Here is a 25,530-nt window from a genome sequence, read left to right as displayed (position 1 = left end):
GGAACCCAACCACTAATGATACTTCATCTGGCGACTAGACGTCTTTGAAAAGCAGCGCTAAGTCACACACTGTTGTAATGGTGCCGTTTTTTGGTTTTGATATAAGCGGAATGCAAATTATTTTTTTTAATTTTTATTTATTTATGATAGTCACACACACACACACACAGAGAGGCAGAGACACAGGCAGAGGGAGAAGCAGGCTCCATGCACCGGGAGCCCGACGTGGGACTCGAACCCGGGTCTCCAGGATCGCGCCCTGGGCCAAAGGCAGGCGCCAAATCGCTGCGTCACCCAGGGATCCCGGAATGCAAATTATTAAAGTATTATCATGATCATCGTAAAAACTTGGAAAGTCTCTGAGCAATTTATTCATTTCTGTGTATTTATTTGTTCCCAGGTGTTAGCTTTTGATTTTCTTGAACGTCAATAATGGGGACATCAGGTCCATTTTGTTAGCAGAGGTCGTTGGCAAAACTTGGGCTCAGACGCAGCGCTGCCCTGAAGCCTCCCCTTCCAGGAGATGCAGCGGCGGGGACGGTTCGCGGGTGGGTCCAGGGGGTCCTCAGGTGTCTCCGCGGCTGGCCTGCTGCGTCTGCGCAAGGGAACCGGACGTCTGGGCTCTTCTGTCCAGCCTGTACCCCAAACGGGACTGAGTCCATGTTCTCCAAACCTCACACCACTTTAACCTCTTAATATTCTGGAGTCCGAATCTTGCTGCACTGGCCCAGCGCGCTCCCCAGGACCCTCTATGTAGTGCGGCCCCTTAGAGACGCCCCAGGCACCGGCGGTCGCTGCCTGCCTGCCTGCTGCTGCCGCCCCTAAGGTGCCCAGGTGATCAGTCTGCAGGAGCCCTCAAGGCAAAGCTCCAGTTTTAGCTGCTTTGCGGGAATTAGCCCCAAAGGCGTCACAGGTTCATCTCCAGCTACCCGAATCCATTCCTAACACCTTTAAAACCCTCTCGCAAGGGGGAAAAAAAAAAAAAAAAACAACTGGAACTACAGATCCCAGGAATCCAAAGAAGGGCCCAGCGGCGGCCCTCCCGCCCCGCCAGGGGGACGCAGGTCGTGGCTCCCGGCACAGGCCGGAGAGAAAGGCCGACTGCTCCGCCCCGCGCTCGCTGCGGGCTCCCGGCTCCTGGGCGGGGGGGGGGGGGGGGGCGGGGGTCAGCGGGCGCGGGAGCGGGCGGGGCGGGCGCGGCCGTCCCCTGCTCCGAGCGGCGCGTGCGCACTGGGAGGGCGCGGCGGCGGCGGGGGGCGGGGCGCGGCGGCGGCGGCGGGGGGCGGGGCGCGGCGGCGGCGGCGGGGGCGGGGCGCGGCGGGACGGCGGGGGGGGGGGCGGGGCGCGGCGCGGCGGCGGCGGGCGGCGGCGGGCGGCGCGGCTTAGACGCGCTTCTCCGGGTCGGGGCGGCGGCGCGGCTGCGGGGAGCGGGGCGCCATGGAGGCGGCCGCGGGCGTGAGCTGTGAGCGGGAGTAGCGCGCGCCCGGCGTTCCGCGGCCCGAGCGCGGCCCCGGCGGTCCCCGGCGGCCCCGGGCTTCCCCGCGGCGCCAGGAGGCAGCGCGGCGTCCGAGCGCCCGAGCCATGGGCAACGAGGCGAGCCTGGAAGGGGCCGGGCTCCCGGAGGGGCTGGCGGCGGCGGCGGCGGCGGCGGCGGCCGGCGGCGGGGCCGACGGGGCGGGGAGCTGCCCGCTCGCCGCGGGCCCGGCGGGCGTGGAGGCGGACCTGAGCCGGCTGAGCGACGAGGAGCGCCGGCAGATCGCCGCCGTCCTGTCAAGGGCGCGGGGGCTGCCCCCGGGAAGCGTGGCCCCGGCCGCGGCGGAGCCGCCTCCCTTGCACAGGCACGCAAAGCATGATGCATCTGCCGGGCGGTCGGTGGCTCCGGCGGGCGCGGGCGGGCGGTGCTTGCGCGGCGCCGCCGCCGGTGTGGGGCCGCGGGTGGGCAGCGGCGCGGCGCAGGCGGCTCCCGGGGCCGGGGCCGGGGCCGGGGCCGGGGCCGGGGCCGCGGCGTCCGCCCCTCGGAGCCGAGCACGGACGGCCCGCAGTGTGTCCCGGGCCCGGGAGCCCTCTGCAGGAGCAGGGACGCGCGGGAGCCGGGAGGGCCGGGTGCCCGCTATGTCGCGGCGCCCGGGCGTTCCGGCAGGTTCGCCCTGTGGATGATGCCTGAAATATCCCTGCCTGATACCTTTAGTCCCCGGAGGTGACCCTCCCCCCCCCCCCCCCGCCCCAGAACAGGAGCTGCCGAGGTGGAAGGCATGGAAGGAAGGAAGGAAGGCACCTTTTATATAGTCCACGACAGACCCTAAAATACGTCGTGGCTTTAAACAGATGGCTTGGTCGCAGCAGAGCAGGTGCTGTACGTGTATTTCTGAATTAGCATATGCTGTTCTTTAAACTATTGCTCTTTTATATGCAACAGTACCCTAGTTGGTGGAAAAACGTGTGCATTTGTGTTGCCTTAAAATTAGTTTCCAATACATACTTTTCAAGGCAAAGCAAAAGAATGACTACTTGCACGGGCAATTAAGAGCTAGTCTGTGATATTAACGTATTAATTTCCCTCTCTAGCTCTCCATTTTCCTTCATCTAATGAATTAGTTGTTTTCTAATTAGAGCACTAAGAGGCTGTAATCACTGTGCCTGCCTCGCCTTTTTCATTGTAAACAAACCCTTTAACTTTACACCCTCCCTTGGAGAACGGTTCTCTGTCCATGGTGCTGAAGCCAGTCCTTCCTTGTAACTGGACGGAGACCTACAGTTTTCATTTGAGATCTTGCAAATACGAAAGATCTGCATGTTGTAGGTGTAAGCTCTCATCCTCTACTTCATAAAAGTATTTTAACTTGGAAACTATCATATAAGTATATATATGTATATAGTATGCAGTATATATAATATATATATATATACCTTGCCAGGTAATTATTTAAATTTGACATAGAAGTGTAATGGATAGTTGCGATATTTTTAACATAAAATCTTAAATACTTGGAATATATCAGCTGAAAATCCTATGTTCTTGAAGCCACCGCTACTAGTAAGAAGTTGCTCCTATATATTCAATGTGCTTTCTGTGTTTTCAAACTAGTAATATATGGGGCTATTTCTTTGGTATAAAGCCTTTTTTTTTTTTATCCATTACCTTAACTATGACAGTTTATGATATGTACCATTTTTCTCTACTGATGAAAACCTGACTTGAAAAAAAATTTTGAACATTCATATATTAGATTTTCATAGGGTAATAATGAGGTATAATACTTTTTATTAGCCTTTTAGAAATATATGCCAGCTCTTCTACAGTTTTTCCTAAGGGGTACATGCAACAGGTTTAGAATGCTGGTTACACAGACCAAGAAAAAGTGTGAGCTTTTATATCTACATTATTTTTTTCTATTCAGATGGTGACTTAAAAATACTATTTCAGCCCGTGAAACTGTGGTTTTATGCTGTACTTATATTGGATTCTGCACTGATAATTTTGTAATAGTAGAATTTTTATTAATAGATTATTCTGTGGCCTCAACGATTACTGGTGAAAGCTTCATCTAACTATTTAAAACAATATGCTTCTGATTTTTGAAACCTGCATATATTTTCGTGAAAGATTTTTATAAAAGGTACATAATTTTTGGAAAGATATTATCCCTGTATGTGATAACCAAAGAAACACTTGGTTTATCATTTCGATTTTTAGAAGCAAACTACCTTAAGAATATACAAGAAAGTATCTCCAAATTATTTAGCTTGAAGAGGTTAACTGTGTCAATTAGACATGGCATTTTGTTTTTAATCTCAAATAAGGGTTGAGAGCCCAGAGAACTAGGTTCTTATCCTATTAATTTTAACAGACTCATGACAAATTATGTATGCTTCTCAGCCATAGGTGCCTCAGTTTCCTTGCCTCCAAATATGGCACATGACACTTGTCTTACCTATATTGTAGAATCATTGAGAGGATTAGTTGGAAATTGACAGGGATGTTTTTCTTTGAATTCTAATTGGAAGAACTATAAATATCAAGAGTAGTAATCTCAGTATCAGCAGTGAATGGCATTGGCAATGATGGCTCCAGACAAATTGTATGTTGAATTCTTCACCATTAGATACATCAAAATAACTCATACCTTTTTTTTTTTTTTTTAAACATATGGAAAAGTGCAATGTAGTGAGACTCCCACTTCCCTTCCCACCTCCACCTGGAGTCTGGATACCAGATGTCTGTGACTAACTAGTTATAACCTTGGATGAATCTCTTAGTGTTTTAAAGCCCTAGTAACTTCTGCATTATAAAAATGAATAGCTATTTCCCAAGTTGCTTATATTTCTAATATCAAAAAATTTTATAAAAAAAATTTATGTGACTCAGCACTCTTAAGTGTCATTGCCTGTTGTGCTCCATTAAAAATTATTTTTTAGCTTTCCAACTGCTTTTACATTCTTCTATGTGAACACATTTGCCTCATTTGTAACTGAAATATTTTTTCTGCTAATCTGTAAAAGGCAAATTTTAATCAGGTGATGATAGTAGTCATGAAAAAGGAGGTTGTATAAAACGTGGGTTGTTATAAGCTAGAAGTTACAGGTTACAAACAAAATGCTTCTGGATTTTTGATTTATTGAAGACCCAGGGAAAGGAAATTTTATCACTTGTTCTACTCATTCTGTGTACAGCTACAGATATAAGAAGGGCTGTACTGAAAAATGCTTCTGACTCGTAGAATATTTTTTAGGAATTCTGACTGAATCCATTATTTTCTTCAGTATTCTTTTGGGCCTCTCCTACTGGTAGACAACTCCACAACTGTTTTTCTTCCTAGAGTAGCAGGCCAAGTCCAGGTTCTAAAATGGATGTAGAATGTTTCACTTATATCTCAGGACTGTGAAGAATTTGAAAAAAATTCAAGAAACATTAATCTAGCATAAAACAAAAACCTGTTTCATTCATTCATTCATTCATTCATTCATTCATTCATTGTTATTCATCCATTCATTCATCAAACACCAAAGCTCTAGTTAACAGGTTTGGTTTTGGTGATGAAAAATAGATTATCTAGGAGATTACAGTCTAGTATTATAAGACACAGATTGCATTTTAGTTATTTTTCTTTTTAACAGAATGTTACACCAAACAAAAATTCATCAAAAGACCACAATTAGCTGAGACACCTTTATATTTTTTGTTCAGTATTAAGCCTATATATTCTTTTAGTTATTATCTATTTCTTGTATCCATATTTCCATGTTTAATAGCTAAAATTAGTTTAAATTGTAGGGGCATCTTTATAGCTGTATCAGTATTTTCATGGGGATTTTATTGTATAACATATTTGTAAGGAGGTACATGCAATTATAATTTCTGCTGTAAGCAGATTTAAATTTTGGTGTTGGTACCACAAATATTTCATTTTCACAAAGCTTTTTTTTTGTATAATTGTTGGATTATGTGAAACAACACAAAACTAATGATTAAGTTTAATGGTATTTTCAAGAAAATAACTTAGTTAAATTAAGAGTAGATTTTTTTTTTTTTTGGTACTCTTTAAATATAGGTCTCTAGGACTCTACAAGGGAACCAGTTTAATAAGATACTTAAATGATTACTTATAAGATAGATACTTCTGAAATGCAGTTCCTGAGAATGTGCCCTTCACCGGAGTGGTAGATTTTATTAATTGAGTGTGGAACATTTTTAGAATAATGTGAAGATCTATACAATGAAATTTTTGAAATCCATTTTAGGTTGTTTAGTATAGCTCGTCTATCTTCCTGTGAAAGGGAACACATAGAATGGTCAGTAAAGAAACATTCAAAATTATTTTCCCCAAGTGGAAATATAGTATTTTAAAAGATACTTTAGAACTGTTGGAATTAATTAGGGTAATAATTTTAGTTCCTTGTTTAAGTCATCTGAAGCTTTTGCAACTTTTTTCCTGGAGGAAATTGCCAAAACTAAGAGTTCTTTTTTCACCTTTTATTAGAATATCACTTTTTGCATATAATGGCTTTTATAGATTATTTGCTTTTGATTTTTTGCTATTTAGCATGGAGCCTGCTTCTCCCTCTGCCTATGTCTCTGCCTCTCTCTGTGTTTCTCATAAATAGAATAAAATCTTAAAAAAAAAAAAGAAATTAAAAATTTATAATCTGGCCTATTAGCAGGTAAGTTTTCACAAAACAAATTGAAACCTGTAGAACTTTATTGTGATCATCTCATATTTTCAGTGATGCTGAATAACTTTCTCTTTTTAATCAAAAAATCTTTTTCTAAAATTAAAAAGTTTCGTATATCAAATGAAATATTTGTAATTTTATGTAATTCCAATACAGCCTATTCCTATTGGTTGTGATTTAATCAGTAAAGAATGGCTTATTTAAAAAAATTAATGTATTTAATTTTTGGTTAAAAGTATAAGAAATCAGCTATTTTAATTATTTAATCATAGTCATTTAAACGTGATCACGTTTCCAAAACTATTTTAAAAACTTCATCATGTATGTTTGTCTCTGCATTAAAAGAAATTTTGCACATTAGTTACAGTCTTAAGTCTTTGTCAATTTTATTATAAAATTACCAATAATCTCACCGTGGCAATAGTGAATGTTATAGAAAACATTCAGTAAAGAGATTATTATGTTTTCTTCTTCTGAGAAAAGTAACAATGCTTTCACAAATGAGGACACAACCAGCTGTTGCTATCTGTATGCCAGATAAAGAATCTCAAGATTCTTTAAGTGTCTATCTGTATTTTGCATAGAGATCTCATATTAAGAATTAGCTATTGGGAAAAAAATGACAACAGTTTTCTTCTAGAAGAAATACGAAATTGTTTCTCAAAAATTTCTAATTAAAGTAGTACTTCTCATTTTAAAAAGTTTAATAAGGATAATATTTGAGGGATATTATCTTTTTAGAGTAACAGGGTAAAATTGAATAGATTATCAACTTTCTCAGAGTCCCTGGAAATGCATCAAGTAACCTCCTCTACTAAAACCTTCCATGATGTCATGTGTGCCTCATATGAGTAATGTAACTTCTTGTAATCAACTAAAACAAACGAAAACAATTGCAACATGCTCCCACCTTTTAAAATGAATAGTTTTAATTCTCGGTGCTGTTAGTATTTGGAAGAATAATATTCTTCAAACATGAATGTACTAGAACGTAGCCCTGCACTGATTTATTGAGTTAATATATTTAATTAGGTTTTAAGAATGGCCAGATTCTATTAAGTGTAAATGAAAACTATTATAAGTAATGTCTAACTAGATATCTTAATTTTTTGTCACTTACAGTAGCAAGTATTGATTTTTTCCCCTTTTGTTTACGTTGTTGAAAATCTCTACCCATGTTAAGAAAGTAACAAAGACTTAACACATTTAATGATAGGATGCTGCAAAAATGGGTTCTAGGTATATTTATACCTGCATAATTTTGAGGCCCTAAGAAAGCAATGGCTCATTGATATTACTTTGAGTTATTTTCCATTATTTTTACTTCTTTTTGTTTCACTCTTCCAGGAAGCAAGAATTGGATAGTAGTCATCTTCCAAAGCAACCAGGAAAACCGCCAGACCCTGGACGTTCAGCTCAGCCTGGTCTCAGTAAGAGTAGAACCACAGACGCTTTGAGGTCAGAGCAGAAGTCACCTGGACGGAGTCCTTCCACTATTAGCTTGAGAGAATCAAAGTCTCGAACTGATCTGAAGGAAGAGCACAAGTCTGGTATGATGCCTGGCTTCCTCTCAGAGGTTAACCCTTTAAGTGCTGTCTCCTCTGTTGTAAATAAATTCAACCCTTTTGATTTGATATCAGACTCTGATGCATCCCAGGAAGAAACTGCCAAGAAACAAAAAATAGCTCAGAAAGAACAAGGAAAACCTGAAGGAATCACAAAGCCTCCATCACAACCGTCACCTAAGCCAGGTCCTAAGCAACAAGGACCTGTGAGGGTCCCACCACAGCAGGATGGCTCTCCCAAATCAGTAACTTCTCAGCAACCAGAAAAAATGAAATCACAACCTCCAGGGACAGCAAAGCCAATTCAGGGGCTTACCCAGGCACCTCAGACAGACCAGGCACAATTGCCACCTCAAAGAGATGCAACCAGGCCTCAGACTAAACAGTCAGACACTGTGAGGGGAGAATCTGTTAAACCCTCAGTGCAAAGCCCATCCAAACCACCTATTCAGCAAGCAAGTCCTGGAAAACCTCCAGCCCAGCAATCTGGACCTGAAAAAGTTGCCACACCACACCCTGGGCCTGCAAAGCCCTCAGCTCAACAGCCAGGGACAGCAAAGCCCCCAGCCCAGCCACCAGGGACAACAAAGCCTGCTCCTCAGCAGCCTGGGACAAAGTCTCCAGCTCAGCTTGTTGGGCCTGCAAAGCTGCAAGCTCAACACACTGGGTCAGAGAAACTTCCATCTCAGCAGCCAGGGCCCGCAAAGCCCCCAACCCAGCAGCCAGGGCCATCAAAATCTCCAGCTCACCAACCTGGGCCACAGTCTCTGGCTCAGCCACCTGGGCCTACAAAGACTCCATCTCAGCAGGTTGGGCCAACAAAGTCTCTGGCTCAGCAGCCTGGGCCAGGAAAAATGCCAGCTCAGTCTCCTGGCCCAGCAAAACCCCCTCATCAGGCTGGTCCGGCAAAGCCCCCTCCTCAACACCCTGGCCCGGCAAAGCCCCCTTCTCAACAGCCTGGCCCGGCAAAGCCCCCTCCTCAACACCCTGGCCCGGCAAAGCCCCCTCCTCAACAGCCTGGCCCGGCAAAGCCCCCTCCTCAACAGCCTGGCCCGACAAAGCCCCCTCCTCAACAGCCTGGCTCTACAAAGCCTTCACCTCAGCAGTCTGGTCCAGCAAAACCCCCTCCTCAACAGCCTGGCCCAGCAAAGCCTTCAGCTCAGCAATCTACAAAGCCAATAAGCCAAACAGGAGCTGGGAAACCTCTGCAGCCATCATCATCTCCATCTGCAGCACAGACTCCAGTACAAGGCCTCCCTAAAACCATCTGTCCTCTTTGCAATACCACTGAACTTCTGTTGCATGTTCCAGAAAAGGCCAATTTTAACACATGCACTGAGTGTCAAACCACTGTATGTAGCCTCTGTGGTTTTAATCCCAATCCTCATTTAACCGAGGTGAGTACATTTATTCATTGTGTTCATGCTCTTAATTGATATTGTCTTGCACAAATGATGCTTAGTTTATCACTGGTTTCATAGGATGACATTGTTTTCCTCTCATCCTTTCCTTCCTCCCTCCTTCTCTGCTAATTGTAAATTTAAAGAATTATTAAATATTTTCTTTAATAATAAGCCCAAAATATTGCCGCAATTTTTGATAAGTTTGGCCTATAAAGTAAAAATTGGTTTAAAGATACTGAACATTTTTATTCGTTGCACTCTGTCCCATACAACCCAAATTAATAGTGTAATATGCAGTGATATTTATTGTTTAGTAAGCAGTGTTATTAGTTTAACTTTAAAGTTCATATTCCTGCCTACCAAACTTAAGGTACTCTTAACTGCGATCATACCTGTAATGGGAGGGAAAAACACAATATTTTCACATTATAAATAAAATTTTAACACAAAATTGAATACACTTTTCCAAACTGTATATCCTCTTTCCCTGCCAGCAATTTTGATACATACTGTGAAGGCATGCTTCACTCTTTAGTTGAGAGTCATTAATAACAGCCTAAGTCAGTTCATAAAATGAAGAAGTGATGAGAGCAGGTTCACCATTGGTGGGTGTCTTCTCAGAAGACCACAATTTATTTCTTCAAGTCTTTGGGTAAACCTTCCTGACCTATCAAAGCATAAAGGGGCCACTAGTGACACAGATGAGCTCAACACTGTTTAAGGATAGAAAATTAATCCTCAAGAAGTCAGTTAATGTTAACCCAGCACGTAAAGGCGCACTACATTAAACAAAAAGATATATATTTTAATAGGTAGAGATTTGGGGACATTCAGGGAGAAGAGGCAAAAAACCCAAAACAGCACAAAAGCTCAGAAATTCTCTGAAGTTAAGAAATAATTATAGTGAAGATGAGATAATATAAGTGAGAATAGAGAGGCTAGAAGAATACATTTTTAAAAGAAATCTGGTGGCTTCTACCCAGTGAGAAGGCACGGAAATCACTTTGTCTGCAGGACAGCTGTTGGTAGGCTATGTGTGTATTATGTCTGTGAAAGCCCAGGAAGGAACTGACAGCAGGCGATGAAGAATTATGTGATTTAAATATTCCTGAGAGAGGAGACTTGTGTACCCTTGTTATAAATGAAATCTATTTTATGATAATAACAGCATTGATGATTATTGATAGCTGTTATATTAGCTGGGGTACTTACTCTGATGAAGGATTAAAATGATGTAAATTAAAAATGTGTTAACTTCTGCTTGTTTTCTGAAGTATCATTTACTGTTCTTATCCAAAAGTCCTATTAAGGGGATCCCTGGGTGGCGCAGCGGTTTGGCGCCTGCCTTTGGCCCAGGGCGCGATCCTGGAGACCCGGGATCGAATCCCACGTCGGGCTCCCGGTGCATGGAGCCTGCTTCTCCCTCTGCCTGTGTCTCTGCCTCTCTCTCTCTCTCTCTGTGACTATCATAAATGAATAAAAATAAAAAAAAAGTCCTATTAAGTACTCAGATAAGTCATCTTTAATATAACATTGCAATTAATAAGAACATGCTGCATTCAAATTGTAGCAGACATTGGATTATAAGTAATTTGTGTATGTAGTTGTAGTGTTTAAAATTTTGGTGAAGATATGTTTCTGCTTGTACTATATGACATTGACAGGAATGTATGGTCATAATGACTTCCAACAATAGATCATTTCATGAAATGCCATTGTTTTGGCAATCTATAAAGCAGAAGCATGCAGTCAGACTTTGAAGCCACATATATTATTAGAATACCTGTTATATGGAAAATATTTTAATACATGTTTGGAAGAATGTAAAGATAATTAAAACATAATGCTAGTCTTAACATCAAAGCGTATGAAGTGAGAATACATGCACAAGGCAGCACGATACGTGGTCAAATGATAAGAGTTATGAGAGAGATGGACTAATGCTCTGGACTTCAGAATAGGAAGTGTCCTTTCCAGTGCGTGAGATTAAGAAAAGCTTCATGGGGAAAAAGGCATGTGAGTTATTTTGAGCTAAGGATGGACAGTGTTTGAACAGGTGAAGGGCATGAAAAGGGGTGATGATTTGGTCTAAGACCTAGAGCCAGGAAAATGTAAGGTGTATTAAAGGAATCTGTGCTAAATCTAGGTTGGCTGAAGTGGTGGAGGAAAGAAAGATAGATAATGAGATTGGAGAGGAGTCGAAGTCAGATTTTGGCCTCCCGCATTTAGCAGGTTGCGGTGAACATTCTGCTTTATGAAACTTCTTTAATGTAGTCGTACCTTCAGTTCCTCATTCATTTTGCAAGTTTATATCAAATGCCTGTTGTGAAGCCCACATTGAATGCTCTGAGAGAACCAAGAATTCATTGGATTCTTTCTTCAAGGAAATAAAATAGGGGAAACAAAAATTGTATATGAGAAAGAAAAAAGTATATATATGAAAAAGTAGCTTTTACAGGGCTTTACAGTTGACATAGTTCTTTCCTACTTGTTTTATCAAAATTAAATTTCCAAATAATTTCATGGGCATATATTCTGTTTTCTCTACTATAAATAATTAGAAAACTAGTGTTCAGGTGGTTACCATGGTTACTTTACTTCTTAGGATCATCCTGATAGTAAATAATCAAGAATTCACCCTAAAACTCCTGATTCCAAATCTGTTTACTTTTGGTAGGAACAGAGATAAAATGGTATGAGGTCAAAGAAAGAACACATCACTATCACTGATGGGAGGTGCATGGGCATCATGACTATCTTCATGAAAAGAAAAGGATTTGGGCTGGAAATGATGAAGCAAAATAGGAATTTGGACACTTACAGAAGGAGTTGGGAGTGTGGGGGCAGGTCTACCTCACTAGTTCATTAAAGGAAAGCATTTCCATTACTAATGAGATGAGCTTGGGCAAGTCATTTAAACTTTCTGTGGCACAGACACCATTTGAAGTTTGAATATAATAATGTATTCTCTGCCAAAAGCATTGTATTATTAGGAGGATTCTCTGAATATTTGCATGAGAAGGTATTATTAAGTATATTAGGTGCTTTTTAAAGTTGCAATATAATGCATCCTGGATAAGATTTAACTTCTAAAGCTTGACCTCAGCTTGTTTTTTTATATAGGTACACTATCGTAAGCTGTTGGGTTCTAAGGGAGCAATCAGGAGCCATTTGATTTATAGTATTTTTTTTTATTTATAGTATTAATAGTAACATTACTTTTATTTTTTTCTCCCACAAGTAAAAATGTCATCTGAGTTGTAATTCTAAACTTTAGGAAGGCACCTTCCCTAATCCTGTCCACCAAATGGCCAGTTCCTCATTCCTGAATTAACAGGGGGTCAGATTGGGAAGTGAGACCTGTGGATTGAGGCTGAAAGCTTCTGGTTGAAGGGAGAACATGGATGAAATTTTGGGAATAATTGCCACTGTATGTCCATGAGGAAGTAAACTTCTTTGCATCTTCTGAAGAGGATATAACACTCTGGGTCAGATTGTCTTCAAATATTTGGATTGAGTAAGCAGTTTTTCTCTGCAGGACAGGGATAGATGCAGGATGTTCTTGAGTGCTTTAATTTACATGGATTTATTACTTGTAAGTTTGATATTTATGTGTGAGTAACTCAATACTATTACTTTTGTAGTTTACGGGTTATATAGAATATTCTCTTGTATCAGTTCCTTTTTTCTTTTTTTTACAATTTTATTTTTTTATTTGTTTATTCATGAGTGACCCAGAGAGAGAGAGAAAGAGGCAGAGACACAGGCAGAGGGAGAAGCAGGCTACATGCAGGGAGCCCAATGCGGGACTCGATCCCGGGTCTCCAGGATCATGCCCTGGGCCGAAGGCTGGCGCTAAACCGCAGAGCCGCCCAGGGATCCCCTCTTGTATCAGTTCTTGACAAGATTAGAATTTCTCTGATACTTTTTGTTATCAACATATCAGAATTATGACTATATTTGCTTAAGAATATTCTGGCTCTTAAATGATAACCAGTCTGGGGATGAAGGATTGGAGAGGTATCATTATTCAGACACAAGCTTTAGGGAAGGGGATTTTTACTTCCTTAACTAAATTTGTCAGCTTTCTCCTACCCCTGCCACACACACACACACACACACACACACACACACACACCCTCACACCCTTGGACAACTCAGATATCTGTGTGAAGAGGATGGTATTTAAATCGTCCACTCTGCTGGCTGACAAGATGTGCACTGCTCCAAATAAACCTTAAGAATCTACTGGCTCCAAGCCTAGACTTTTGGTGCCAAGAGGAGTTTATAGCTATCTCTTTTTGCCAGTCCATTAACAGAATAAATCTCAACAATGCAGCTTCTCTCTTTGGGCTTGCTTTCTGACACAGACACTGAACAGTTGCTTTCTAAATAGCAACAACAGCATTTTTTGTTGTTTTTGTTGTTGATTTACTTTCTCTCTTTTGATGAATAGCCTGGGACAAATACAGGGAGAGATTTAAATACTTGTCCCTAATGTCTGAGAATTCTCAAATTTTGTGATATATGAAGTGACTTCATCATTCTTCAGAATGCTGATAATGAACCAAATATTAATAATGAAAGTGGATTTCAGGTGCTTTGTGGGTTTTTTTTTTTTTTTTTTGGTCATATTATTTTTGGTCATGATGGCCCATATGTTAATCAGTTTCTTGGCTGATACCAGATATTTTATTTAACAAAAACATGGCCATATTTTAGGGGCTAAAAAACCCCAAAAAACAAACCCACCTAAACTTGCATATAAACACCCTCCACTTATTAAAAAAACAAAATAAAAAATGAAATTCCTCAGGTAGGCAAAATGACTTAACTGGGCACCACTTAGGTGGATAGGCCTGCTACATCTTCCATTTCTGGTGAGAGAAACCAAGGGGGAAAATCTGTTAAGAAAAACTGGTGAGAAAGAAAGTAGAACTGTGCCCAGTGTCAGGGTGCTAGAACCTAAAGAGAAAGAAAACCAGTAAGACCTTCCTGATGGTGGAGTAGCTGGAGGAATGTTTAGAAGAGAGAATATTCTCTTGCTTCCTGATGCAGCGCAAAGGTCTTGTACCTCTAATTCTAAGCAAAGACTGCAACATAGTTCCTCTTAAAAAGGAAGACTGGGCACAGTAAGTTCACCTCTTCTTTCTAAAAGTCCCACTCTTAAAAGATTGAAAATATAGTGGTTCCAGAAAATGGTACGAGACCACCAATAGTATAAGTTGGCATGTTGCATTCCTAGAAGATAGAAAAATGGGAAAAAGATGACAGAAAAAGACCCAAGGAAACCGCTGTACAAATGGCTTCCTCAGGGGATCTCTGTGAGCTCTAAGGTAGCAATGAACAAATCCAGAAAGCAGTCATGGGTTGTGGGTAGTGATCAAACTACAGATTAAAGACTGCAGTAGGAATCAGTACAACTAGTTGACTATTTTCTAATCTCCAATGGGAAGATGGTGGGTGGGGAGAGGCTTGATTTTTCTTTCCCTCTAGCCAAAGCCAAAGCATTCTCCAGGTGACAGGATGAGCTGCCTACTGGCCCCTCATGAGAAAACTAGGGCCTTTGGAAGAGGATTAGAAGTAATGCCCTTCTCACACGAGAGAGTGATTGAAAGGAGAAAACAATACATTGCCCAATCGTGTGTCACCTTCACTGATCTCTTACTGTCCTGGAAAGCTGTCCTGAACTTGGACACTGACCCTCTGCCGTCCCATCTCTCATTCAAAGGAGAGGACTAATGGGAAAGCAGAATGTCTACAAACACAGAAGAACCTTTGTTGATTATCTAGTAAGTTATGGAGACATTCACCATAAATGACTGGTTTGAGAGACACACTTGACATTTTAAGCAATAATACCACATGAAGGATGCAGGTGACCTACTGAAAAATAAAACAACAACAAAAACACCTGACCTAATAGGAAAAAACTCATTCAGGGAATATAAAGAACTTACAAAAATTTTTCTTATTCTTGAGAAATATTGAAAAGGATATTTCATAAATAATTACCATATTCAAATTTCAGTGGGTCCGCTTGATGGTCAGGAAAAGACCCAGGATTTTTCCATACTAAGAACTAAATTAAATAAAAAAATTACTCAACTACTTACTGTATTTAAGACACTATTCTAGACTCTGGGCATATAAGAGTGAACAAAGTAGACAGAAATTCTCCCCTTGTGGAATGTGTAGTCTATTAAGAGGGACAAATAAAACATATAGTGTGATAGCTGGTAATAAATGTTATGGAGAGAAATGATTTAGCAGAAGGTCAGAGCATGGATCATGAGGGGAGGGCATCATTTGGTAGGTTTTCCTCCCATTGAGGGATTAGGGTCTGGGAATTATGGATAACTTGAGAATCTGGAATGTTTACTGGTGACTACAGATCTAATTTGTGTATATAGTCCTAAATAAAGCTTGCGTTTGGGAGTGGTTAAGGAAGAAAAGGATGAGAATGCACCCAGAAATGTGTAAAATTCTGAGATTTTCCTCTTTTCTACTTTCTTTGATGATGTGGAGGCTGAGAAAGGGGCATTTTATCTCCTATTTTAGTATATGTGCTGCCAAAGTGAGCACAAGGGGATTTTATCTCCTATATGGGGGCTCTTTCTGGATACCTGCCCATGGAGTTGTAGACATTTCAGGGAGGTAGTTATTTATAACTCTGGGAGCTCTGGGAGCTCTGGGGATCTAAAAGAAATATTAAAAATCATGAAGAGTATACCTAAGAGCTCTAGTAGGAGCTCCAGAAAGAAAGAATCAAGATGATAGAGATAAGCTCTAGAAAAACATTTCTCTGAAGTAAAGAAAGATTGAAGTCTTCAGATTGTACAGGCCTACCACTGACCATGCAAGATGAATCAAATAACTGATAGGTACATCCTGAAGAAATACCAGATTTCCAAAGATGAGAAGAAAACCTAAAATACTTCAACAGAGAAAAATGGTACCATCTACGAAAAGATGAGAAATCAAACAGCTACCATACTCATTATCAACACAGAAGACGGTAGTTAGGGAGTGATTTCTTTAAATTTCCAGATATGATGATAAGATGAATTTTGTACCTAGACAAGATATCAGGAGAGAGTATGAAGGCAGCTTAAGAATGTTCTAACATGTGAAAGAATGCATACAAGGTATCACCTCTCTATCTATAGGTATATGTGTATATATATTTTATTGCATGTTAAGATATATGCATTAAATATTTCTTGGCTATGGCCTAAGACAGTCCTAAAGTAGTGGTAATGTAAGGTGGTCTTGAAACATTGTAGCTTTTATAGTAAGCTGAAAAAACGTAATATTTTAAATTTATAAATTGAAACTTGATACTATACTGGCAACCTCTAGGAAAATTCAAAGCAAAACTTCACACTGGTTGATTGAGGAAAGTAAGGCTTGGTGGTAGAGAAGATTTTACCTTTAATGTACCGTTTTGTACCATTTTTTTTAAGCTTGTAAATTTATGTTATAATTAACATTTAAGTAATTAAAAAATTCTCCATCAGGTGATTGAACATTTTTTTTCTTTTGGTTGAACAGTTTTGTGATAGAATGAATAAAGGACTTAGATTCTTGATTTTTATACCTTTAGCCTTGGCATTCTACTTTTTGACATGATGGGAATTTTTGGTTTTAAAAAACAATGATGATTTGAAATGCCTTTATGCCTATGATGACAAATTTGATTAGCTTTTCTTTTAAAAGATTTTATTTATGAGAGAGAGAAAGAGAGAGAGAGAGAGAGAGAGAGAGAGAGAGGCAGAGACACAGACAGAGGGAGAAGCAGGCTCCATGCAGGGAGCCCAATATGGGACTCCATCCCAGGACTCCAGGATCACGCCCTGAGCCGAAGGCAGACACTCAACTGCTTAGCCACCCAGGCATCCCTAATTTGGTTAGTTTTAATACGTCCTTTGTCACTATCATGTGTGCTTTAACTGACAGTTTTTATATGAATCCAGTGAAGAGAAATAGAGTCCCTTGATTCTAAATATAATGTTCTTATAGTCCAAAGATAAAGGATTTTTTTTTCAGATTATTCTCTGATAATCCATATGGTATCATTAATAATATTTAATTAAGAATACCCCGACTATAACAAAGTTAATTTATTTTCACTTAAAATAGTTTTCTGATGAATTTGAAGGAATAGAAATACATTTAAAAAAATCTTACTTAAATATGTTTAGAAACACCATATTTATTTAGCTTTCATTTTTGACAAGATCCAGTTTGCAACATTTTTCTCATGACTTGGATGTTCCCTGTATAACATATTGAGCAATACTGAGTAGGAAAGGTATAAAGCCAGTGTTCTTGGACCTTCGTTACTTCGTTATTTTATATGTTTCTGAACATATAAAATATATGTTCTCTATGTATTAGTTTAGTCATTAGAACCAAAGCTGCTTTTTTTTTTTTTTTTTTTTTTTTTTTCACTTTCAGCTTTTAAATGACTAAATGTTTCAGGTGACTTTCTGCATATCCAACTTTTAAAATATCTACTAAGGCTGTTCATATTATTCCAATCAGTATGATGATGCATGTAGCTGGGTAAGAACAGATGTTCTGCTGTGAAAGCAGATACCTGCACCTAAACAAAATCATTTATTGGATCAGTAAACTCAATACAGTGATGAGTTAACTTGCTCATTGTTCACATCTCTTGAGAAAACATCTAACATTCACTCCTATTCCATATCTTAATTAGTGTAGATAAAAGTAAGCTTTTACTTACAGATATGTCAAAGATAATACATTAAAGACAAAAATGTAAATAATCTATTAGAACTATAATTCTTTTCCTTAAAAATGCCAATATCAAGTTCATCAATAAGGCATCAGATCTAGGGTGTGTACTCTTGCTGATATTCCTATGAATTTACTTTGAAGTAGTTCTAGTTACCTTTGATAAGGAAGCAACTACTTTTCTACAAGTGTTTCTTGCCTTTTTTCTTCAGTAAAAGAGATTGTGATCTTTGGTCACAGAAAGGAGAGATCTTAGTTTGAACACTATGCATTTCAGACTGCACTAGGCCCTCTATATTCATTTTGTCATTTCATGCTCTTTTATGAGGTGGTATCCACATTTTAAAGACGAGTAAAGAAAAAAAAATGAGTAAAGAGAGTAAGGAAATAAAAATTCATGTTGTAAAGCAATTTGAAATCTCCGATGTTTCTTTATAAGTAAATCATCAGATGGCCCTTTGGAAAAGTGGAAATAATGTGGGATTTTAGATTAGGAAATGTGGATATGAACCCTAGCTCAGCTACTTACTTGTGATTTGGTCTGATTGCTCTATTTTTCTTTCTTTTTTAAAAAAATTTTTATTATTTTTTTCATTTGTTTTTATTGAAGTTCGATTTGCCAAATATAGTATACCACCCAGTGCTCATCCCATCAAGTGCCCCCCCTTAGTGCCTGTCACCCAGTTACCCCAACCCCATGCCCACCTCCCCTTCCACTACCCTTTTTTCATTTCCGAGAGTTAGGAATCTCTCATGGTTTGTCTCCCTCTCTAATTTTAACCACTCAGTTCCCCTCCTTTCCTTTATAATCCCTTTCACAATTTCTTTTGAGATCACTCTATTTTTCTAAATATTCAGTTTTCTTATTTATGATATAAAACTATTCATAAAGTAAAAATCATATTTGGCAGTGGAAGTGCTTTGAAATTGAAAGTAGTAGATAAACATTATTTTTCATCTTTATAAAAATTATGATAGGCAAGTAGGGATAGTGCCATCATTGCTAATTCCATTTGTCAATGAGAAAACTGAAATTAGGGACTTTAGGTGACTCCAGGTCACAAAATTACTGAGCAATGAATCTCATATAGGATGCTAGATCTGCTGACTCCAAATTTAGCATCTTTTTTTTTTTTAAATGGGAGATCATGTTGTCTTTAAATAGGCCATTTCTTAAATTTTTAGGTTAAAGAAAGTGTGTGTGTGTTTGTAAATTTCACATATTCTTAAAGTTAAAAAAAATTAACTTTTTTGGCAAGAGTTTGGTTTTGAAACTTAGTGTAAATAAAACGAAGGTCCAAGAACACTGGCTTTATATACCTTTCCTACTCAATATTGCTCAAACAAGAGTGTTATATTGCTGGGTTCTTTTTTGTTCCTTAGGAAAACTCTGAACTTCTACTCTGAGCTAGCCACTCTGTTAGATTTTGAAAATACAGATGATGAAGTTGATAACTTTGTTCACTGTCGGGAATAGAACTCAGAGTCCAAAAGGAGAGAGAATAATTTAGCAAATGAAGATGAGATCTTGTTTGTAAAACAGAATATAATAAAATTTATGTAGATGAGATCTGGTCTCTTCTGAATATAAAACAATAAACCACATTGTTTTTTTTTTCTCTAATTAAAAATAAAGATTTAAAAAATTGATTATAAAACATTGTGATAGAAATACAGCATTTCTGTCATTTGTTCAGTAAAGTCAGAGTTTTCAGTAAAATTCATGGAGCAACTGTTAGGAGCAGATTTCTACTTACATAAAACAAGAAGTGAGTGGCAGGCTTTATTATGTGAACATGTGATTGGGAATTCTGTGATTGTAAAAGTTGGGAAAAATTTTAATGTGTAGATTTATATGTTTTTAAACTTAACAGAGGAAGGATTAAAAAATGATTGGAAGGAAATAAATGGTAATGAAAAATGTGGATAGGATCTATGAAAAAAATGGAAAGTAATGTAAAGGTGATTAAGTATAATTTTAAAATCCGATTTGCCTTACAGACATTCTTGAAAATGTGCATATGTATAACTGTAAAATATGAGTAAATTATAAGTGGCTTCCATTCATAGAAAGTTACAAGAGGCTAAAATCCTTATGAAATTTTGTTGTTTGTACACAAGATTTAATATACTTAAAGCATTTCATATATATTTTTAAAAAGTATTTTTTTCCTTTCCAACTCAACATATAGGTGATTATCTTAATTCCAGTGAGCATCTGATTGAAATAAAAATTCATAGCTTCCAGCATATGTAATGAGTTCATAAAGTTTAGATGACCTTTGGTTTTTACTAATGGATTTATTTCTTTAATTTTTAAATGAAATAAGAGGGCAATTCAGTAAGCTATTTGCAAACACAGCCTAAATTGGAACTATTAGATCACAGGCTACAAGACTATGTGACAGCTCAAGGTGTGTGTTAATCATTCAAGGTAAAAAGTTGGAATTTGCCATATGAGAGGCCGTTCAGAAGTGTTAATGCATAGCATATGTAAATTCAGGTTACTGATTTGGGATCCTTCTCTCTTTGTATGGCTGTACTAGAGTACAAATATATTTTCATGTCTGTATTTGCAGTAATTATTTTTTAAAGTTTTGCTTTGATGAAAGTAGTTTTCTGGTTTTGGACTGCCTTGACAAATATCAAACTATGGTTTTATCATTTGATCCTATTTTTTGAGGATTTACACATGTTATTGCTAGTACTTGGTGAATATTATTATGCTTTAAGAAGGAAAAAGTTTGTGTTTAGTGTACATTTTATGAGGTTTGTTAATGGTTGGTGAATTATGTTGCAGAAATTATAATCTGCACACTTTAAGAGAGGACATATCCATCCAACTTCTGGGTAGATTGTTTTAAATAAAATTGTACCAAGTTGTTAAGCATGTCATCACAGTTCTGAGGAATGCTAATGTCCTGTTTTTAGCCAAAATAAATTGTACATTAATATGCATAGCTAAAGATGTCAACCACAGTGAACCATCTGCAGCCAAACTGAGTAACTGCCTCTGTGGAGGAGGTCATGTAGCTTGGGCAATCCTTGAAGAGCAGAACACATAATCTGTTTACAAGGGATAGCTTGGTTTCCTCTTTATAATAGGATACATTATGTTATTATATAATGTGTGTTATATGATTATATTTTCTATGGCATTCAAAATAATGTAAAATATGAATAGCATATTCGGTAAATATTTGAAGATAATTTGATGAAAAATAGGGAAAAAGCTGAGAATAATTCATGAGAAGTGGTCACTTTTGAGTCCACGTGAGGAGAGGAGGGAAGAAGAAATCATTGGAAAAAAATACGAAGCACTATCTGAGTCTAAGTACTGTGGTTCAGACTATGGTAGGAAGAGTTGAGAAAGGGCAGACCTTGGAATATTAAGTGGTAAAGGAGAAAATTCAATGTGCATCCTAAAGATGGGTAGCATTCAGGTAAATAGAGGAGGAACACACATTGGGCTGTGTGTCATGACCAACGTGAGGGAGAATGAGGATACTGCCATGATGAAGTAAATAGTACAGGTTGATGTCACGGTCTTCAGAAAAGTTTAGTTGTTATGCTTTCAGAAGTTAAGAACCCACCAGGTTCTGGGGCACCTGGGTGGCTCAGTGGTTGAGTGTCTGCCTTCGGCTCAGGTAGTGATCCCAGGGTCCGGGATCGAGTCCCGCATCGGGCTCCCTCTGCCTGCATCTCTGCCTCTCTTTCTCTGTGTCTCTCATGAATAAATAAATAAATCTTTTTTTTTTAAAAAAAAGAACCCACCAAGTTTTATTGTATAGGGACAGGATGAAAGCATGACTGAAGAAAATCTATTTAACAGCTAATGTGAATGGTATGAACATCAGCAAATATAAATTCCTAATATTGTGTTATTCTTTTAATATTCCATTATTCCAAGCACTATGCTATGTTGAGCAGAGATTCCATTATAAATCTTTTCAAAAAATATTTATTCATGAGAGACACAGGAGAGAGGCAGAGACATAGGCAGAGGGAGAAGCAGGCTCCCTGTGGGGAGCCTGATGCGGGCCTCGATCCCAGAACCCGGGGATCACGACCTGAGTTGAAGGCAGACGCTCAACCCCTGAGCCACCCAAGGATCTCTCCATTATAAATCTTATATAAGTTTTATATTTAAAATTTCCAGTTTGGAGTACATTGAATAGTGGATGTTAGTCATTAGGCCTTCTGGACTTTTTTGGGAGAAATTTCCATTCTGTTCTGAAGCTAAATAGATTAATAACAGTTCTGAGCAAGAATATACTTTAATTCAAGAACCCTAACATTTGCCAACTCACCTCAATGCTTAGATGTATTGAGTTATCTTAAATTATTACTGAAGACACTGATTAGTTTCCCAGCAGGAAGAAAGGAAAAAAGTAGTCACCACAGTAGCATCAGATTCTTACTATGTATCTGTAATAACCTTGAAGCTGTATGTTAACTTGTTTCTTGTCTGACTTCTCTACTATGATGTAGTCTCCAGGAGGATGGAGATTTATCTCTTTTATTCAGTGCTATGTGCCAAGTAGAAGTTTGAACAACTGTTTCTGAAAGTGGCAACATTAATTAAACTCTCTATGTGAAGTTCACAACCTTAAGTGGTACCTCCTGAAACATCTAAATAACATATTTATGATTATCCCTCAAAATCCTTAGCTAATGAATTTGTCTTACTATATATCATAGCTCTGATAAATAAGAAAGGTTCAACAAAGTGGAACCCAGAGGATCGGATAAGCAGGGAAGTGTGCGATAGTAATTATATTACAGGTCTGCATTAGAATACACAGTGACCTCAGAAGGAGTGAAAGTCCTGGCTGACCAGTCTCTTACCCCTTTTATGTAGCATATTAAATTAGAACAGTGAATGAACAACTTTATGTATTTCTTTTGCTCCTTTCCAAAGAACTTATTTAATTAGAGTAGCTCATTAAAACAATTGTGTCTCCAAAACTTGAATTCCATTTATGCACTTTTTGTAAGTAAGACTATGAGTGGGGAAAACAAAAGATAACTATTTTTCCTTTTCTTATATCAACTCAAGAATTTAGGATTAGGTGAAGCATGACATTTTTCTAATAAAGTTGGATTCTTTCATTTCAGTGTTTATATATAGAAGATAAGACTTCTTCCTGGACACATTGATATAGTTGTGGGCTTACCTGGTGTTGTTTCTTGCATTTTGCCCATCATTTATCAGGTGGATGTGGATGATTATAGTGTAATGTTAGGGAATAAGTGCTAGTTATTTTTTTTTTTAATTTATTTGAGAGAAAGAGCATGTGTGCGCATGAGGGAAAGAGTATATGAGTGGAGGTGGGGGGTGGGGGGACACAGCTGCACAGGGAGCCTAATGTGGGGCTAGATCCTAAGACCCTGGGATCATGACCTGAGCCAAAGGCAGATGCTTAACTGATTGAGCTACCCAGGTGCCGTAAAAAGTGCTAGTTATGACCCAGGCGCTCTAATAAGTGCACTTATAGCAGATGCCCCAATTAAGTGCTAGTTATGGGAGTTGTTTATGAAATATTGGTGGAAGGCTTCTGTCAATCAGCCTTGTCCTTGGATATCGTTTGACTCCTGTGGCATGATGAAAAAATGATAAGGACTAAAATCTAAGATCCTTGTTCATGGTAAGGGTAGAATGAAGACCCAATCATGTAGAAATAGGAGAACCAAGTGTATAATAGACATGGATACCAAATGGAACTGGCAGCGAGTGTCTGAGGCAGTGATGGTAATAAATTCAGGTTCATTTCTCCTCAGAAATAAGTGTTTGATTTTGGAAGTGAAATGAGGCAGTAATTGCCTCTAGGCAGGGAAAATATGTCTGGTTAGCAGGTATGGTGATTATGAGAGACTCAATTTGACTCAAAATGAGGAGAGGTTGTACATCGCCAGAGGTATAGAGTAGAGTTCTAGGGAGAATGGCATGCAACCAGAAAATGAAGGGAGAAATATGTCCTACAAACTGTGTAAACAATGGCAATTAGCAGAGTAAACACAGGAAGGCTGTAGCTTGAAGAGCACAAACATTTTGAGTTAATTTGTTTAATCTAAACCAGCTCAAAAACTGTGGGCCTGTCACACTCAAAGGATTAGTTAGACCCCAGGGTGTCAGTGAAAAGACTACTACCAGTAAGTCCTCACCATCTTTTGGGACATATAGACCAGGAAATAGAAGAATGATGGAAGTGGTTGCATTGTATATTTCAAAATTATATATTTTGAAGTTCTTGCAAAAGATTAACTTCATTTCACAATTCTGGGAGAGGCATAGTTAAAGGTATGAAAGAAAGGTATGAGAGGAAGTAGTTGGAGTCCACCCCTTCTGTGGTTGGTCGTTTGACACAGTTACCCTTTTGTGAGGGTGTAAAGTATCTGGACAAGTGAGGGACTTTGGCTTTGGAAATGTGAAAAGATGAATGGGAAACTACCTTTCACAAGCAAACAGACACCCTTGTGGAGTCACTGAGAATGCAGTGAAAATACCACAGCATTTCTGACTCCGATGACTGAGAAGGAGAAGGCACTGTTACTGCCTACCCGTTAGATGCCTGCACAGAATTGTGGAAGGCACGGTCCACGGTAAAGTACAAGGTGTACAAGGTGGTTCCTGATGTTGGGGCGGCTTGTGGATTCTCATTTTCTCAGTGTATGGGAAGTTTGCTTTTGTTTTTATTTTCCCACTTGAATCAGGGAATTGGAAATGCTTCTGTTTTCAGTGCTAGATTGTTAAGCGCTGAGAAAAAATCATTTCTAGTTTCAGCGGATTTGGCCGGTAGAATTAAATATAAAGGAAGCTCTTTCTAAAAATTCCTAAGAGGATAAAAAGCTTTTCATATTGTGATCGCTACAGTGATTTTAACCTGTGTTCTAGCAGGGAGGAGGAACATTGAGGGATCAGAATGTCTTTTATGTGTTGTTTATCAAAATGAAGAAAATGTGGTCATTAAAAGGACAAAAGATGGAGCAGTGGAGTTTGTTCAAAAAAGAATGAAGAGAAAAGCAGGATTCTCCTCTATGAGGAGGCAGTGACTTGTGACATCCACCTCTCTTCCTAACTCTCCCTTGTGTCTTTATGTGGAAACAAGAGTCATATATATTTATAAACCACAAGGAGACATTGGATTTTGGAACAAAGGCAGTACAAAATGTGTTTCCCAGTGTTAGTGTAAATCATGCATTTGCTATGATGTGGTAGCGTTCTAATTTTACAGTGTTGAGAGTGCAGTGAAAGCCTAACAGCTAGCTACGCATGAAGCTCCAAAGTTCACATTGCAGAGAGACTTACAATTTTACTGAGAAAACCAAGTGAATCCAAGGAAGTATTAGGGGGGAGCATGGAAGGAAGTTTCCCAGCAGGAAGAAAGGAAAAAAGTAGTCACCACAGTAGCATCAGATTCTTACTATGTATCTGTAATAACCTTGAAGCTGTATGTTAACTTGTTTCTTGTCTGACTTCTCTACTATGATGTAGTCTCCAGGAGGATGGAGGTTTATCTCTTTTATTCAGTGCTATGTGCCAAGTAGAAGTTGTTCTATAAATACTTGAATAAAGAAACGAATAGGTTGGCTCGGGTCCCTGGGGTGGCTCAGTCCCTTAAGTGTTA

At 39.1% G+C, this 25,530-nt stretch overlaps 1 protein-coding gene across 1 annotated transcript in view; it reads left to right on the top strand.

Moving 5' to 3' along the window:
- The first annotated feature begins 1,581 nt into the window (after positions 1-1,581).
- PCLO (piccolo presynaptic cytomatrix protein) overlaps positions 1,582-25,530 on the top strand; it is a 390,843-nt gene continuing 366,894 nt past the window's right edge. Inside the window, 2 exon segments of the mRNA XM_055301126.1 lie at positions 1,582-1,838; positions 7,519-9,133. Of these exon segments, the coding sequence (XP_055157101.1) occupies positions 1,582-1,838; positions 7,519-9,133 (1,872 nt within the window).

Source organism: Nyctereutes procyonoides, unplaced genomic scaffold, assembly GCF_905146905.1.
Source record: "Nyctereutes procyonoides isolate TBG_1078 unplaced genomic scaffold, NYPRO_anot_genome, whole genome shotgun sequence".
NCBI classification, from domain to species: domain Eukaryota; kingdom Metazoa; phylum Chordata; class Mammalia; order Carnivora; family Canidae; genus Nyctereutes; species Nyctereutes procyonoides.
The sequence above is the reverse complement of the archived record's forward strand: the minus strand, read 5'-3'. Positions and strand labels throughout refer to the sequence as shown.